At 42.6% G+C, this 14,631-nt stretch overlaps 1 protein-coding gene across 1 annotated transcript in view; it reads left to right on the top strand.

The window, feature by feature from the left end:
* The window catches only part of SPIRE1 (spire type actin nucleation factor 1), a 204,692-nt gene continuing 190,061 nt past the window's right edge, over positions 1–14,631 (top strand). Inside the window, exons 1-2 of the mRNA XM_065889479.1 lie at positions 1–51; positions 685–1,207. Coding sequence (XP_065745551.1) covers positions 1–51; positions 685–1,207 — 574 coding nt within the window. The remainder of the gene's footprint in view (positions 52–684; positions 1,208–14,631) is intronic.

Raw genomic sequence — 14,631 nt, 5'->3', positions numbered from 1 at the left:
ATGGCTGAATGCCCCAGTTCAGTTTTGCCCCTGTCCTATCGGTTCTATGAGGTATGAATAGACTGGGTTAACTGGGCTACGAGGTCACTGGGAACATCGTCTTGGTGAAGAGTTGTACAAACGTCACAAGCGAATCCAAGGGAACGTCTGCAGATTGTTTGCAACAAGCTTGTACCCCAGGCCCTGATCTGTGCGCTTGGGAGAAGCCAGTGAGCAAAACCCGAAAAGACCCTGTCCTCATGGGGCTTAGGATGGAGTTGGGAGTGGAGAGGGAGGTTATCCAAGCGAACGGTTCGGTGCCTTGATGGCGACAGTATTCGACGGAGCAGGGCAGGGCACGGGGACGCGGGGGGCGAGGCCAGGGGACTACGAAGTCGGCCAGTGCGCGGAGACTGGACCAGGGCGCGGGAGTTCGCGCGGGTGTGGGTGCACGTGCGGTGCGGTGCGGTGCGGTTCGGACCCTCCCCGGGGGCGGGGCGGGGCCAACCCAGGGGCGGGGCTCGGTGTGCCAGGAGAACCCGGGACAGAGGCGGGACTCAGAGGGCAGGGAGGACCCAGGCAGACCATGGAGGCGGGGTTCTAAGTGGGGGCGGGGTTATGGGCGGGGCGCACCCCTGGGGCGGGGCTCGGAGGGCGGGTCCGCGGACGCCATTGCGCTGCTACCGGCTGGCTGCGGTCTTGTAGGGTACGCAGCATCGCGCCTCCTTTCTGACCCTACCCTGTCCGGTTCTCCGGCCCGGCCTGTGGCCCGTCCCCGGTCTGGTCTCCGCCCCGTCCACCCCCGTCCCCGCGGCGGTGCGCGCGGCCCGCTGGGCGGGGTTCCGGGGATGTGGCGGCGGCGGCGGTGCGCGGAGAATATGCTCGGCAGCTGAGGAGACGCGGCGTCCGGAGCGCGGCGCGACCCACGGGATGGCTCAGCCGGCCGGCCCGGAGGGCGGCGAGGGGCCTCCGGACCCCGGGGCAGCCGCGGGCCCGCAGCACGCGCTGAGCCTGGAGGAAATCCTGCGGCTCTACAATCAGCCCATCAACGAGGAGCAGGCGTGGGCCGTGTGCTACCAGTGCTGCGGTTCCCTGCGCGCCGCGGACGCCGGCCGCCGCCAGCCCCGCCGCCGGGTGCGCTCGGCCGCGCAGATCCGCGTGTGGAGGGACGGCGCCGTCACCCTGGCGCCCGCCGCCGGCGACGCGGGAGAGCCGGACGCCGCCGCGGGTGAGCCGCTCCCCGAGACCCCCTTCTCCCACAGAAGGACCCCGCCGCGGGCCCTTCCCCCAACCCCCGCGACCCCTAGCCCCGTGCCCTTCCGCCCTGCGGCCCCCATCTCCCACGGCGGACCCCCACCCCGGCCCCAGGAGGACCTGGCCCCCCAGGCCCCGGCCCTTCCGCCTCGGCGCCGCTCCCTCCCCGCCCAGTCTCCTACTGGAGGACCCTCGCCAAGGCCCCGGGCCCTTCCGCCCCGCGGCCCCCCACCCCTCACGGGAGGCCAGGGAAGCGGGCAGGGCCTGCGGCCGAGCGCGGCCCGCTTAGGTCTGAGCGTGGGCAGGAGCGTGGGCGGGCGGCTGCGCCGGGAGTGGGGCGGGGGGCCGAGTGTCAGTGCGCGGCCTGTCGGGGCACCGAGGCCCCGGAGAAGGGGAGTGGGGTCGGTCCCCGGACGCGGGAGGCCGGCTCTGCGCGCTCGTGCTGCTCGCGGCCGAGCCCGGGTGGGATGTGTTCGGCGCTGCAGGCGTTCGCCAAGACCTGGTCGGGGGGTGGGGTGGGTGATGCGCTGGTAGGAGGGCTGCGCTTTCGCAAGGAGCTGTCAGCCGATAGTACTTTTCAAAGACTGGCAACGATATTCCCTCGGTTGGGAATGTAAAAAAATCCGAGCCCTGAGGAGAATGCTGCTATTTTGGGAGAAATGAAGAGGCTGAATTAACATAAAGATAAACAGTACGATTTCCCTGTACATTAATATTTGTTGTGATGAAAAACAAGCTTGTAAAGTAAAAAGTTGACAGGATGTCAGATAAATGGATTTTACTTAGGTCATTATCTAATGTAAATTCTTCAAGATTATCACCTACCCATCAACATATAGCTACGGCTTAACCAGATATCTATTGATGGTGAAGAGAAGGTTGATAATAGGTTTCTCCAATCAGTTTTTATCTAATTCAGCATTTGGAGAGACAGATCTATTAAAAACATTAAAAAAAGAAAATCCACCCTTACTTAAAAAGTTGGTGGAAGTGTCAAAATGCTTAAGGTGAAAGATGTACTTCAGAATTAGTAAAGTGACTTATTAAATTGATTAAAATAGAGAACAGTCAAGAGTATGTTATCAATTCTTTCAGTTCCAACAGAACATTTATTATTTATTTTCGGTGTCAGGTAAACAGACTTTTAGAATTTTAATTTATTTAAAGGCAGTCTTTTTACGATTCTTTTGAAATTATTTCAAACAGGTTTTTTAGTTCATTTGATGTGTCTATTGCTTTTAAACTTGGACAATATTAGTGGGAAATACTTGTAATTATAATTTATTTACAGTGTATTAATATGATATGAAAAGATACTTTCATAAAATACAGCAAAGTCATGCCTTGAGATCCAGTGTTTCAAAGGGAAAAATGGTTGTATGCAACCTCCTTTTAGAAGTAGCATTGGTAGTGGTGATTTCCAGAAGGAACAAACTGGATTTACATTGTCCTTGAACTTAATCCCAGAGTTCAAGTTATGTTTGTGGACCTACTAGTAGTTTAGTTGTCAAAGACTAATGGATTCTGGTGGTATTTTAAAAGAAAATCATAACCTTATGTTGAAGTGAATTACTTTTTGCATCAGTCATATGAATGATAACGTGTTGACTTCAATGTAATACATTCTCTCTTTCTGGAGAGAATGGCAGAGTTGTTTCCTGCAGCAGTAGTAATGGACTTGTGATCCATGCTCTTCCTACTTAGTTCTGCTTGTGACCTTTGCTGCCACTTGTGGAGAGAGCCCAATCAAAGTTGCCAATATGGTCTTGAGCATTTTAGGGCTGATTGATTAAAAATTTGGGAAGTTCATACTAAAATAGTGTTTATATTAGATAATTTATTTCTTCTTAGTATTAAGAGTTGTTGTGTGGCTATGGAAGGCACAACGTCTTCTGAACATTTACCCTGATTCTTAAAAACTCTGTATAACTTGGTACTCTGTACACTTGTATAAATTCTATTTTTAAGGAAAAATGGTAATCTTGAACCTCCATTCTAAGAAGCACTTTGTTTTTCTTTGTAAGATGTTTAACATGATTGTATGGTGGCAGTCGACAGCATTTGTATTTTCACGTGTTATCCATTGACTTATTTTCTAAATGCAAGTTTAGGAAGTTAAGTGATGTGCTTGAATTCATACGGGTAACTCTTTGAATCAAATCCAGGTCTTTTAACCTCTAGCCTTTGTAGTATTGTGGAATGGAACAGATTTGGTTTGAATTGGAATCATGATTCCTCCCCTTTCTAGCTGAGTGACCTTGAATAAGTTCCTTAATCTCCCTGAGTGCAACCTTCTCATCTGTAAAGTGAGAATAGATCACTTTTTCCCTACGGGATAGAGGTTTAAGTGAGATGGTATGTGTAAAGTGCCTAACGCAAGGCTTGGTATGTAGCAGGTACTCAGTAAGTTTTAGGTCTCTCCGTCTCCTGATCTTGCGGTCCTTTCACAGCACCACAGTGCCTCTGTCCAGCTGTTCTGTAATTTTTACTCAGAATTGGGACACATGTCTAGGTCAGGGATTCTCAGCCTATGCACTGACATTTTTGACTGAATAACTCTTTGTGTAGGGGCTGTCCTGTGCCTGTGTAGGATGTTTAGCAGCATCCCTGGTCTCTACCCACCAGATGCCAGTAATCACCTGCCCCCTTCCCTGAGTAAACACTTCAGACATGGCCACCTGTCCCCTGTTGAGAACCATTGGTCTAGCCAATGATGGGTGGTGCCGTGGATTGTGTTTAGCGTGGGGAAATGGATCCCAGCTGTAATCTTCAAGCGTGTGAATCTTTCAGCTGGCCACTGTTCTCTGCTGTTGAGTTGAATAGTTGGTTCTTACCACTATCAGCAGTATCGCTCCATTTAGTCCCATAGGAAGAAATAGCACTTCACACTCATTATTGACTTGTTTTGGAATTGAATGTATCAGTAATTGATTTTATTCTTGTTTTAATAGTATCGACACGTACAGAGTATTCACATTCAGGTTGAATTTAAAAAATTAGAAATACATATAAGAGAAATAGAAAAATGTGGGAGGCATGGAAATGAAACCAATATTGGAAGAAAACAATGAAGAATGAATAATTTTATTTAGCATTCAGATGTAACTCAAAGTCATTTTACTAGCATGGCCATGAAAGCAGTGTGATATAGGACTGAAGGAGATTAAAAAAGAAGGAAAACTAGTTCTTTAGAGAATACCTTAGGAGGAAGAGATTAAATTATGAATCAGGATGTTAAAATGGGTAGTACATTTTATGAAGTATTTCTGTGATGACGGGAGGGTGATTTGTTGATTAGAATCAAGAGGGTTTATGATTTCACTTAGGTGGCTTACTTAAAATTTTTATTTTCCCCAATGTTTATGAACTTGTAGTCATAAAAAGACCTTATTGTTTGGTAAAAGTTTATTACATACAGGTTGGTGAAGTTTTCATTCACACCATTAATTAATGAGTCAAAGGCACTCAGGCTCTTGATATACAATCTGCTATTTTTAACCAGGGCACTTAACTGGTCTTTAGACACATTTTAGTATACACTTTCTTTAGAAAGTAGTCATTGATGGAATTTAGGTTATGTTCCAATCTCCACAAGATTATAACTCGTTTTTTTCTGGGATGCCACAAAGAATTATTAATGGTAGTACTAGAGCTTAGAACCATTGCATGGTCTTAGCAGCCTTGTAGACCTTAAATACCCATCTGACAAAAATAACTTTGTTTCAGATTTGGTTTCAAAATTTTTGATGTACCTTTAGCTTTAGATGTATAAAGAACACTTTCAAAATTATGAGTACATCTTGATTTAAAATCATTGTAAGGGTAGTGATAGGTTTTCCTGGGAGGAACAATGAAGGACTGCGTGCATATTAATAAAGGCATCCCTTGGTATAGGGAACATTGGGGCTTTGTTTGGGATTTGAAAAGAGGATGTGATCCGTGAGGCTTCTCAGCAGGGTTCATGCCAGTTTGGTGGGGAAGTGGTCTCGGAATAATATCCTTTTTGAATTTAAAGAGAGAATATTTGCGGAGAAGGTTGAAATAGTGAAAACATCTTTAAAACGATTAATTTTTGTTCACTCTTGATATTTTTCTTAAGTGTTTACATTCTGATCATTAAATGAAAGGAATACTTGAGGTTTGTGTGTCCAGGGTAGCGGTTGGGGGTGAATAACAGTATTAGGGGTTGGTGAAATACCTTGTCAGTTAACAGCAATAGGTAAGAATTATTCCATGTGAACAATATGTCCAGATATGTAGGCTTAATTCAATTTTAAAAACATGCACTGAGTCCCTACTACATGCAAGCAGTGTCCAAGTTTAGTCATTATAGAGGAGAAAATAGAACATAAACAGTGATCAGTTTACTGTGAAGCTAATGCAGGTCAATTTGGAACCTGCTCCCTTACACAGTCCCCTTCTAGGCCCTGGGTGGGGGTGGGGGGCTTTAACCATGTGTCCAGATGACCATTTGCAAGATTAAGATATTTTAGCTATAATCAGTTAAGATTGCTGTCACTTTTGACTCCAGTTTACTCTCCAACATACTTCCATTTAGGTTGTGTGAGAATGGCCACAGACATTTTGGGGAGAAATTTTGGAATAATGCATTTGTGGTTTTGTACCTGTATTTCTGCCTATGCAAAGGAAAACGGTGGAAAAATATCAGTCACATATACATATTGATACGTAAGTAAGTTGGGACTCTTTTGGGAAACAATTTGTCTTACTAAGAGTTTTGACTCAACTTTAGAAGGAAAAGAAATCACTGGTCTACCAAGGACTATATGTTGATAAGAGATGATGAGTTACACTCTGCCTGTTTTATTTGTAAGGTGGGAATCGCTTTCCTGCTTGGTAGGTTCTGTTAAATGGCAGCAGTTCCCATCCCACTTTCATAATATTGGAGTCGTATTATATTTCCCATTTGCTTCCTGTTGGCTAAGTAGAAAAAAAAGAAACTACCATCTCCCAGATGCCTGTTTAAAACTATGAGGAAAATATTGCGTGTTGCTAAATTGCCAAATTTAATGTTTTTTAAATAAATTTTGAGATAATTTTAGAGTGAAGAAAAGTTGCAAACATAGTGCAGAGGGTTCCTGTGTGCCTCTCACCTGTTTCCCTTAATGTTAACATCTTATATTACTGGGTACGTTGGTCAAAACTAACTAATGGCATATTACTATTAACTAAACTTCAGACTTCACTTGGAGTTCCCTAGTTTTTCTATTAGTGTCCTTTTTCTGTTCCAGAATCCCACCCAGGACACCTGGTTGCATTTAGTCATCATGGCTCATTAGTCTCTTCTCTCTATGGCAGTTTCTCAGACTTTCCTTGTTTCCCATGACCTTGAGAGTCTTGAGGAGTACTGGTTGGGGGTTTTGCAGAATGTCCTTGCATTTAGGTTTGCCTGCTGTTTTCTTGACTAGGCTGGGGTTATGCGTTTGAGCGAAGAGTACCAGAAAGGGGAAGGGCTCCCCTCGTCACACTAGATTGAGGCACATGATATCCACACAGCACCACTGGGGATGTGAGCCTTGTTTGCCAGGTTTCTCCAATAAAGAGTTTTACTGTTTTTCCCTTTTCTATACTTTATTCTTTGGAGGGGAGTTAACTGAGTCCAGTCTGCATTCACGGGGGCCTCCTCCTGGAGTGGTGAATATCTACTCAGTATTTTTTGGAATTCTTCTGTAAGGAAGATTTGATTCTTCTCCCCATTTAATTATTTATTCAATCATTTATTAAGTCTGGATCCATGTATGTTTTACGCATTATCTGTTACCATGTTATTTCTTTTGTTGCTCAAATTGTTCAAGCTGTGGCCATTGGAAGCTCCTTCAGGTTGGCTCTGTGTCCCTTTTTTTTTTTTTTTGCAGTACGTGGGCCTCTCACTGTTGTGGCCTTTCATGTTACGGAGCACAGGCACTGGATGCACAGGCTCAGCGGCTATGGCTCACGGGCCCAGCCGCTCCGCGGCATGTGGGATCTTCCTGGACCGGGGCACGAACCCGTGTCCCCTGCATCGGCAGGCGGACTCTCAACCACTGCACCACCAGGGAAGCCCTCCCATGTCCCTTTGATGTGCCCCATCCTTTTGTGTTTTTGAGCACATCCTTACTTTCTGGCATTACAAGATGCTTCAAGACTTATCATGTGTATTTTCTGCCCCAACCCTAGAATCAGATATATCTCCAAGGAGCTCAGGGCTGGGTGTCCTTGTTGTTACTGAGGTGTTTCTTTTTTTCTTTTTCTTTTTTTTGTCTGAGATATACATTATAAAGTAATAACTAGAATCATGACTTATAACATTATACCAGAACATATAAGATTTTTAGAAATTTCATGTAATGTAATTTCATGTAATGAAATTTCATGTAAACATTTATATTAACATATTTCCCTACAAATAGCCCAAAGAAAGTTTAGTATTAGTTTTTTGTTTGTTTTTTTATATTGCAGGTTCTTATTAGTCATCAGTTTTATACACATCAGTGTATACATGTCAATCCCAATCACCCAATTCAGCACACCACCATCCCCACCCCACTGTGGCTTTCCCCCCTTGGTGTCTATACGTTTGTTCTCTACATCTGTGTCTCAACTTCTGCCCTGCAAACTGGTTCATCTGTACCATTTTTCTAGGTTCCACATACATGCATTAATATATGATATTTGATTTTCTCTTTCTGACTTACTTCAGTCTGTATGACAGTCTCTAGATCCATCCGCGTTTCAACAAATGACTCAATTTCATTCCTTTTTATGGCCGAATAATATTCCATTGTATATATATACCACAACTTTATCCATTCGTCGGTCGATGGGCATTTAGGTTGCTTCCATGACCTGGCTATTGTAAATAGTGCTGCAGTGAACATTGGGGTGCATGTGTTTTTTTGAATTTTGGTTTTCTCAGGGTATATGCCCAGTAGTGGGATTGCTGGGTCATATGGTAATTCTATTTTTAGTTTTTTAAGGAACCTCCATACTGTTCTCCATAGTGGCTGTATCAATTTACATTCCCACCAACAGTGCAAGAAGGTTCCCTTTTCTCCACACCCTCTCCAGCATTTGTGTTTGTAGATTTCCTGATGATGCCCATTCTAACTGGTGTAAGGTGATACCTCATTGTAGTTTTGATTTGCATTTCTCTAATAATTAGTGATGTTGAGCAGCCTTTCATGTGCTTCTTGGCCATCTGTATGTCTTCTTTGGAGAAATGTCTGTTTAGGTCTGCCCATTTTCTGATTGGGTTGTTTATTTCTTTAATATTGAGCTGCATGAGCTGTTTATATATTTTGGAGATGAATCCTTTGTCCGTTGATTCATTTGCAGATATTTTCTCCCATTTTCAGGGTTGTCTTTTCGTCTTGTTTATGGTTTCCTTTGCTGTGCAAAAGCTTTGAACTTTCATTAGGTCCCATTTATTTATTTTTGTTTTCATTTCCGTTACTCTAGGAGGTGAATCAAAAAAGATCTTGCTGTGATTTATGTCAAAGAGTGTTCTTCCTATGTTTTCTTCTAAAAGTTTTATAGTGTCTGGTCTTACATTTAGGTCTCTAGTCCATTTTGAGTTTATTTTTGTGTATGGTGTTAGGGAGTGTTCTAATTTCATTCTTTTACATGTAGCAGTCCAGTTTTCCCAGCACCACTTATTGAAGAGGCTGTTTTTTCTCTATTGTATATCTTTGCCTCCTTTGTCATAGATTAGTTGACCATAGGTGTGTGGGTTCATCTCTGGGCTTTCTACCTTGTTCCATTGATCTATGTTTCTGTTTTTGTGCCAGTACTATATTGTCTTGATTATTGTAGCTTTGTAGTATAGTCTGAAGTCAGGGAGTCTGATTCCTCTAGCTCCGTTTTTTTCCCTCAAGACTGCTTTGGCTACTCGGGGTCTTTTGTGTCTCCATACAGATTTTGAGATGATTTGTTCTAGTTCCGTAAAAAATGCCATTGGTAATTTGATAGGGATTGCACTGAATCTGTAGATTGCTTTGGGTAGTATAGTCATTTTCACAATGTTGATTCTTCCAATCCAAGAACATGGTATATATCTCTCCATCTGTTTGTATCATCTTTATTTTTCTCATCAGTGTCTTATAGTTTTCTGCGTACAGGTCTTTTGTTTCCCTAGGTAGGTTTATTCCTAGGTATTTTATTCTTTTTGTTGCAGTGGTAAATGGGAGTGTTTCCATAATTTCTCTTTCAGATTTTTCATCATTAGTGTATAGGAATGCAAGAGATTTCTTTGCATTAATTTTGTATCCTGCAACTTTACCAAATTCATTGATTAGCTCTAGTAGTTTCCTGGTGGCATCTTTAGGAGTCTCTGTGTATAGTACCATGTCATCTGGAAACAGTGACAGTCTTACTTCTTCTTTTCTAATTTGTATTCCTTTTATTTCTTTTTCTTCTCTGATTGCCTTGGCTAGGACTTCCAAAACTATGTTGAATAATAGTGGTGAGAGTGGACATCCTTGTCTCGTTCCTGATCATAGAGGAAATGCTTTCAGTTTTTCACCATTGAGAATGATGTTTGCTGTGGGTTTGTTGTATATGGCCTTTATTATGTTGAGGTAGGTTCCCTCTATGCCCACCTTCCGGATAGTGTTTATCATAAATGGGTGTTGAATTTTGTCGAAAGCTTTTTTCTGCATCTATTGAGATGATCATACGGTTTTTCTTCTTCAGTTTGTTAATATGGCGTATCACATTGATTGATTTGCGTATATTGAAGAATCCTTGCATCCCTGGAATAAATCCCACTTGATCATGGTGTATGATCCTTTTAATTTGTTGTTGGATTCTGTTTGCTAGTATTGTGTTGAGGATTTTTGCATCTACGTTCATCAGTGATATTGGTCTGTAATTTTCTCTTTTTGTAGTATCTTTGTCTGGTTTTGGTATCAGGGTGATGGTAGTCTCATAGAATGAGTTTGGGAGTGTTCCTCCCTCTGCAATTTTTTGGAAGAGTTTGAGAAGGATGGGTGTTAGCTTTTCTCTAAATGTTTGGTAGAATTCACCTGTGAAGCCTGGACTTTTGTTTGTTGGAAGATTTTTAATCACAGTTTCAATTTCATTACTTGTGATCAGTCTGTTCATATTTTCTATTTCTTCCTGGTTCAGTCTTTGAAGGTTATACCTTTCTAAGAATTTGTCCATTTCTTCCAGGTTGTCTGTTTTATTGGCATAGATTTGCTTGTAGTAGTCTCTTAGGATGCTTTGTATTTCTGCAGTGTCTGTTGTAACTTCTCCCTTTTCATGTCTAATTTTATTAATTTGAGTCCTCTCCCTCTTTTTCTTGATGAGTCTGGCTAATGGTTTATCAATTTTGTTTATCTTCTCAAAGTACGAGCTTTTAGTTTTATTGATCTTTGCTATTGTTTTCTTTGTTTCTCTTTCATTTATTTCTGCTCTGATCTTTATGATTTCTTTCCTTCTGCTAAATTTGGGTTTTGTTTGTTCTTCTTACTCTAGTTCCTGTAGTTGTAAGGTTAGATTGTTTACTTGAGATTTCTCTTGTTTCTTTTGTTTGTTTGTTTTGCGGTACACAGGCCTCTCACTGTTGTGGCCTCTCCCGTTGCGGAGCGTCCATGGCTCACGGGCCCAGCCGCTCCGCGGCATGTAGGATCTTCCCGGACCCGGACACGAACCCACGTCCCCTGCATCGGCATGTGGACTCTCAACCACTGCGCCACCAGGGAAGCCTTTCTCTTGTTTCTTGAGGTAGGCTTGTATTGCTATAAACTTCCCTCTTAGAACTGCTTTTGCTGCATCCCATAGGTTTTGGATTGTCGTGTTTTCATTGACATTTGTCTCTAGGTATTTTTTGATTTCCTCTTTGATTTCTTCAATGATCTCTAGGTTATTTAGTAAGGTACTGTTTAGCCTCCATGTGTCTGTGTTTTTTACATTTTTTCCCCTGTAATTCATTTCTAATCTCAAAGTGTTGTGGTCAGAAAAGATGCTTGATATGATTTCAATTTTCTTAAATTTACTGAGACTTGATTTGTGACCCAGGATGTGATCTGTCCTGGAGAATGTTCCATGTGCACTTGAGAAGAAAGTGTAATCTGTTTTTGGATGGAATGTCCTATAGATATCAGTTAAATCTGTTTGGTCTATTGTGTCATTTAAAGCTTCTATTTCCTTATTTATTTTCATTTTGGATGATCTGTCCATTGGCGTAAGTGAGATGTTAAAGTCCCCCACTACTATTGTGTTACTGTCAATTTCCTCTTTTATAGCTGTTAGCAGTTGCCTTATGTATTGAGGTGCTCCTGTGTTGGGTGTGTGTGTGTGTGTGTGTGTGATATATATATATATATATATATATATATATATATATTTATTTATTTATTTACTTTTTTGAGGTATGTGGGCCTCCCACTGCTGTGACGCCTCCCACTGTGGAGCACAGGCCCCAGACGTGCAGGCCCAGCAGCCATAGCTCACGGGCCCAGCCGCTCCGCGGCATGCGGGATATACCCGGTCCAGGGCACAAACCCATGCCCCCTGCATCGGCAGGCAGACTCCCAACTACTGTGCCACCAGGGAAGCCCCCATATATATTTATAATTGTTATATCTTCTTCTTGGATTGATCCCTTGATCATTATGTAGTATCCTTCCTTGTCTCTGGTAACATTCCTTATTTTAAGGTCTATTTTATCTGTTTTGAGTATAGCTACTCCAGCTTTCTTTGTATTTCCATTAGCGTGGAATATCTTTTTCCATCCCGTCAGTTTCAGTCTGTATGTGTCCCTAGGTCTGAAGTGGGTCTCTTGTAGACAGCATATATATGGATCTTGTTTTTTTATCCATTCAGCAAGCCTGTCTTTTGGTTGGAGCATTTAATCCATTCACGTTTAAGGTAATTATCGATATGTATGTTCCTGTGACCATTTTCTTAATTGTTTTGGGTTTGTTTTTGTAGGTCCTTTTCTTCTCTTGTGTTTCCCACTTAGAGAAGTTCCTTTAGCATTTGTTGAGAGCTGGTTTGGTGGTGCTGACTTCTCTTAGCTTTTGCTTGTCTGTAAAGCTTTTGATTTGTCCATGGAATCTGAATGAGATCCTTGCTGGGTAGAGTAATTTTGGTTGTAGGTTCTTGCCTTTCATCACTTTAAGTATATCATGCCACTCCCCTCTGGCTTGTAGAGTTTCTGCTGAGAAATCAGCTGTTAACCTTATGGGAGTTCCCTTGTATGTTATTTGTCATTTTTGCCTTGCTGCTTTCAATAATTTTTCTTTGTCTTTAATTTTTGCCAATTTGATTACTGTGTGTCTTGGCATGTTTCTCCTTGAGTTTATCCTGTATGGGACTTGCTGTGTTTCCTGGACTTGAGTGGCTATTTCCTTTCCTATGTTAGGGAAGTTTTCGACTATAATCTCTTCAAATATTTTCTCTGGTCCTTTCTCTCTCTTCTTCTTCTGGGACCCCTATAATGCGAATCGTGTTGCGTTTAATGTTGTCCCAGAGGTCTCTTAGGCTGTCTTCATTTCTTTTCATTCTTTTTTTCTTTATTGTGTTCCATGGCAGTGAATTCCACCATTCTGTCTTCCCGGTCACTTATCCGTTCTTCTGCCTCAGTTATTCTGCTATTGATTCCTTCTAGTGTAGTTTTCATTTCAGTTATTGTATTGTTCATCTCTGTTTGTTTGTTCTTTAATTCTTCTAGGTCTTTGTTAAGCATTTCTTGCATCTTCTCGATCTTTGCCTCCATTCTTTTTCCGAGGTCCTGGATCATCTTCACTATCATTATTCTGAATTCTTTTTCTGGAAGATTGCCTATCTGCACTTCATTTAGTTGTTTTTCTGGGGTTTTATCTTGTTCCTTCATCTGGTACGTAGCCCTCTGCCTTTTCATCTTGTCTATCTTTCTGTGAATGTGGTTTTTGTTCCACAGGCTGCAGGATTGTAGTTCTTGCTTCTGCCCTGCTTTTGTTTTCAATACAGAAGAAAAATTGAAATGGTAAAAGTTTTGGTTATTTTTGTTGTTCACACTTCGTTAGATTTGGGAAGTATCTCTGTCTGGTATCTTGCTTTTACTGGCTTGCCCACCACTGTCTGCCTGTATATTCTATTCATTCCTTTGTTTAGCAGTTGTTTATTAAATACCATAGAGCCAAGTTGAGTAGGGAGACTTGGAGAGAGCAGTCTGCCCAACTGTTTATCAGAAGGGAGATATACCTGGGAACTGAAGCCAGAGGAGCCTGTATTGGGGATAAACTTGGATGGACTGGAGCTGAGGGGAGGTCAGTGAAATGTGACCTGGCGTCAAGTGTGGATTGACCGAGATGCATAGATGCTCGAGAACTGGTTTGGGCACTTCCCTGGGGTGCAGTGGTTGAGAATCCTCCTGCCAATGCAGGAGACACGGGTTTGAGCCCTGGTCTAGGAAGATCCTACATGCCACGGAGCAACTAAGCCCGTGTGCCACAACTACTGAGCCTGCGCTCTAGAGCCTGCGAGCCACAACTACTGAAGCCTGCGTGCCTAGAGACTGTGCTCCTCAACAAGAGAAGCCACCGCACTGAGAAGCACAGCACACTCACTGTAATGCACGGTAGCTCCTGCTGTCTGCAACTAGAGAAAGCCCGCACGCAGCAATGAAAACCCAACGCAGCCAAAAAAAAAAAAAAAGAACTGGTTTGGGACAAATCTTGTGACCACTGGCCTCCCTCTTGAAAGTACTTCTGGCACCTCTGGGCTAGAGGTGTCCCTAAAGTAGCAGCAGAACTGTGCAGAATGTTGACAATCAACCAGATTTGAAATCGTTCCCCATTTTGTAAATGTGCATTTTCTTTTTTAACTTTTTTTAAATGGGTATCACACTTTTTAAAAAAAAAAATTTATTTATTTGGCTGCGCTGGGTCTTAGTTGCAGCACGTGGGATCTTTAGTTACAGTGTGTGGGATATAGTTCCCTGCCCAGGTATTGAACCCAAGCCCCCTGCATTGGGAGTGCAGAGCCTTAACCTCTGGACCACCAGGGAAGTTCCTACGCATTTTCATTTTGACTCTGAAGTGTAACATGTAGATAAAATGCTTGTAAAATGTCTTAAACCAAACAAACAAAAGAGATGAAAACTAAGTATCTATCATTGAGGAAATGGTTTTTGGTCTTGTCTAAGTATTTGACTGTTATATGGGATTGTGATTATTTTAGGGGACCGGAAAAATACTGATGTATATAAATAGTAATGCGTATTTATTAGGAAAGGTAGTGGTATTTTCCCTAATTCTAACTTCTGGGTAGTTACTTTCGAGTAGTAGTTTAACAAGGTCAGGACAAGACAAGATTTTTTTTTCCCTGCATGGGCATTGAATTTATTATTTGGCTTATCTGGTCCAGACTGCTGTTCTCAGGGCAGTATCTAACTGGCATTCTATTAATTTT

The sequence above is a fragment of the Phocoena phocoena genome, chromosome 13 (assembly GCF_963924675.1).
Source record: "Phocoena phocoena chromosome 13, mPhoPho1.1, whole genome shotgun sequence".
Classification (NCBI taxonomy): domain Eukaryota; kingdom Metazoa; phylum Chordata; class Mammalia; order Artiodactyla; family Phocoenidae; genus Phocoena; species Phocoena phocoena.
The sequence above is the reverse complement of the archived record's forward strand: the minus strand, read 5'-3'. Positions and strand labels throughout refer to the sequence as shown.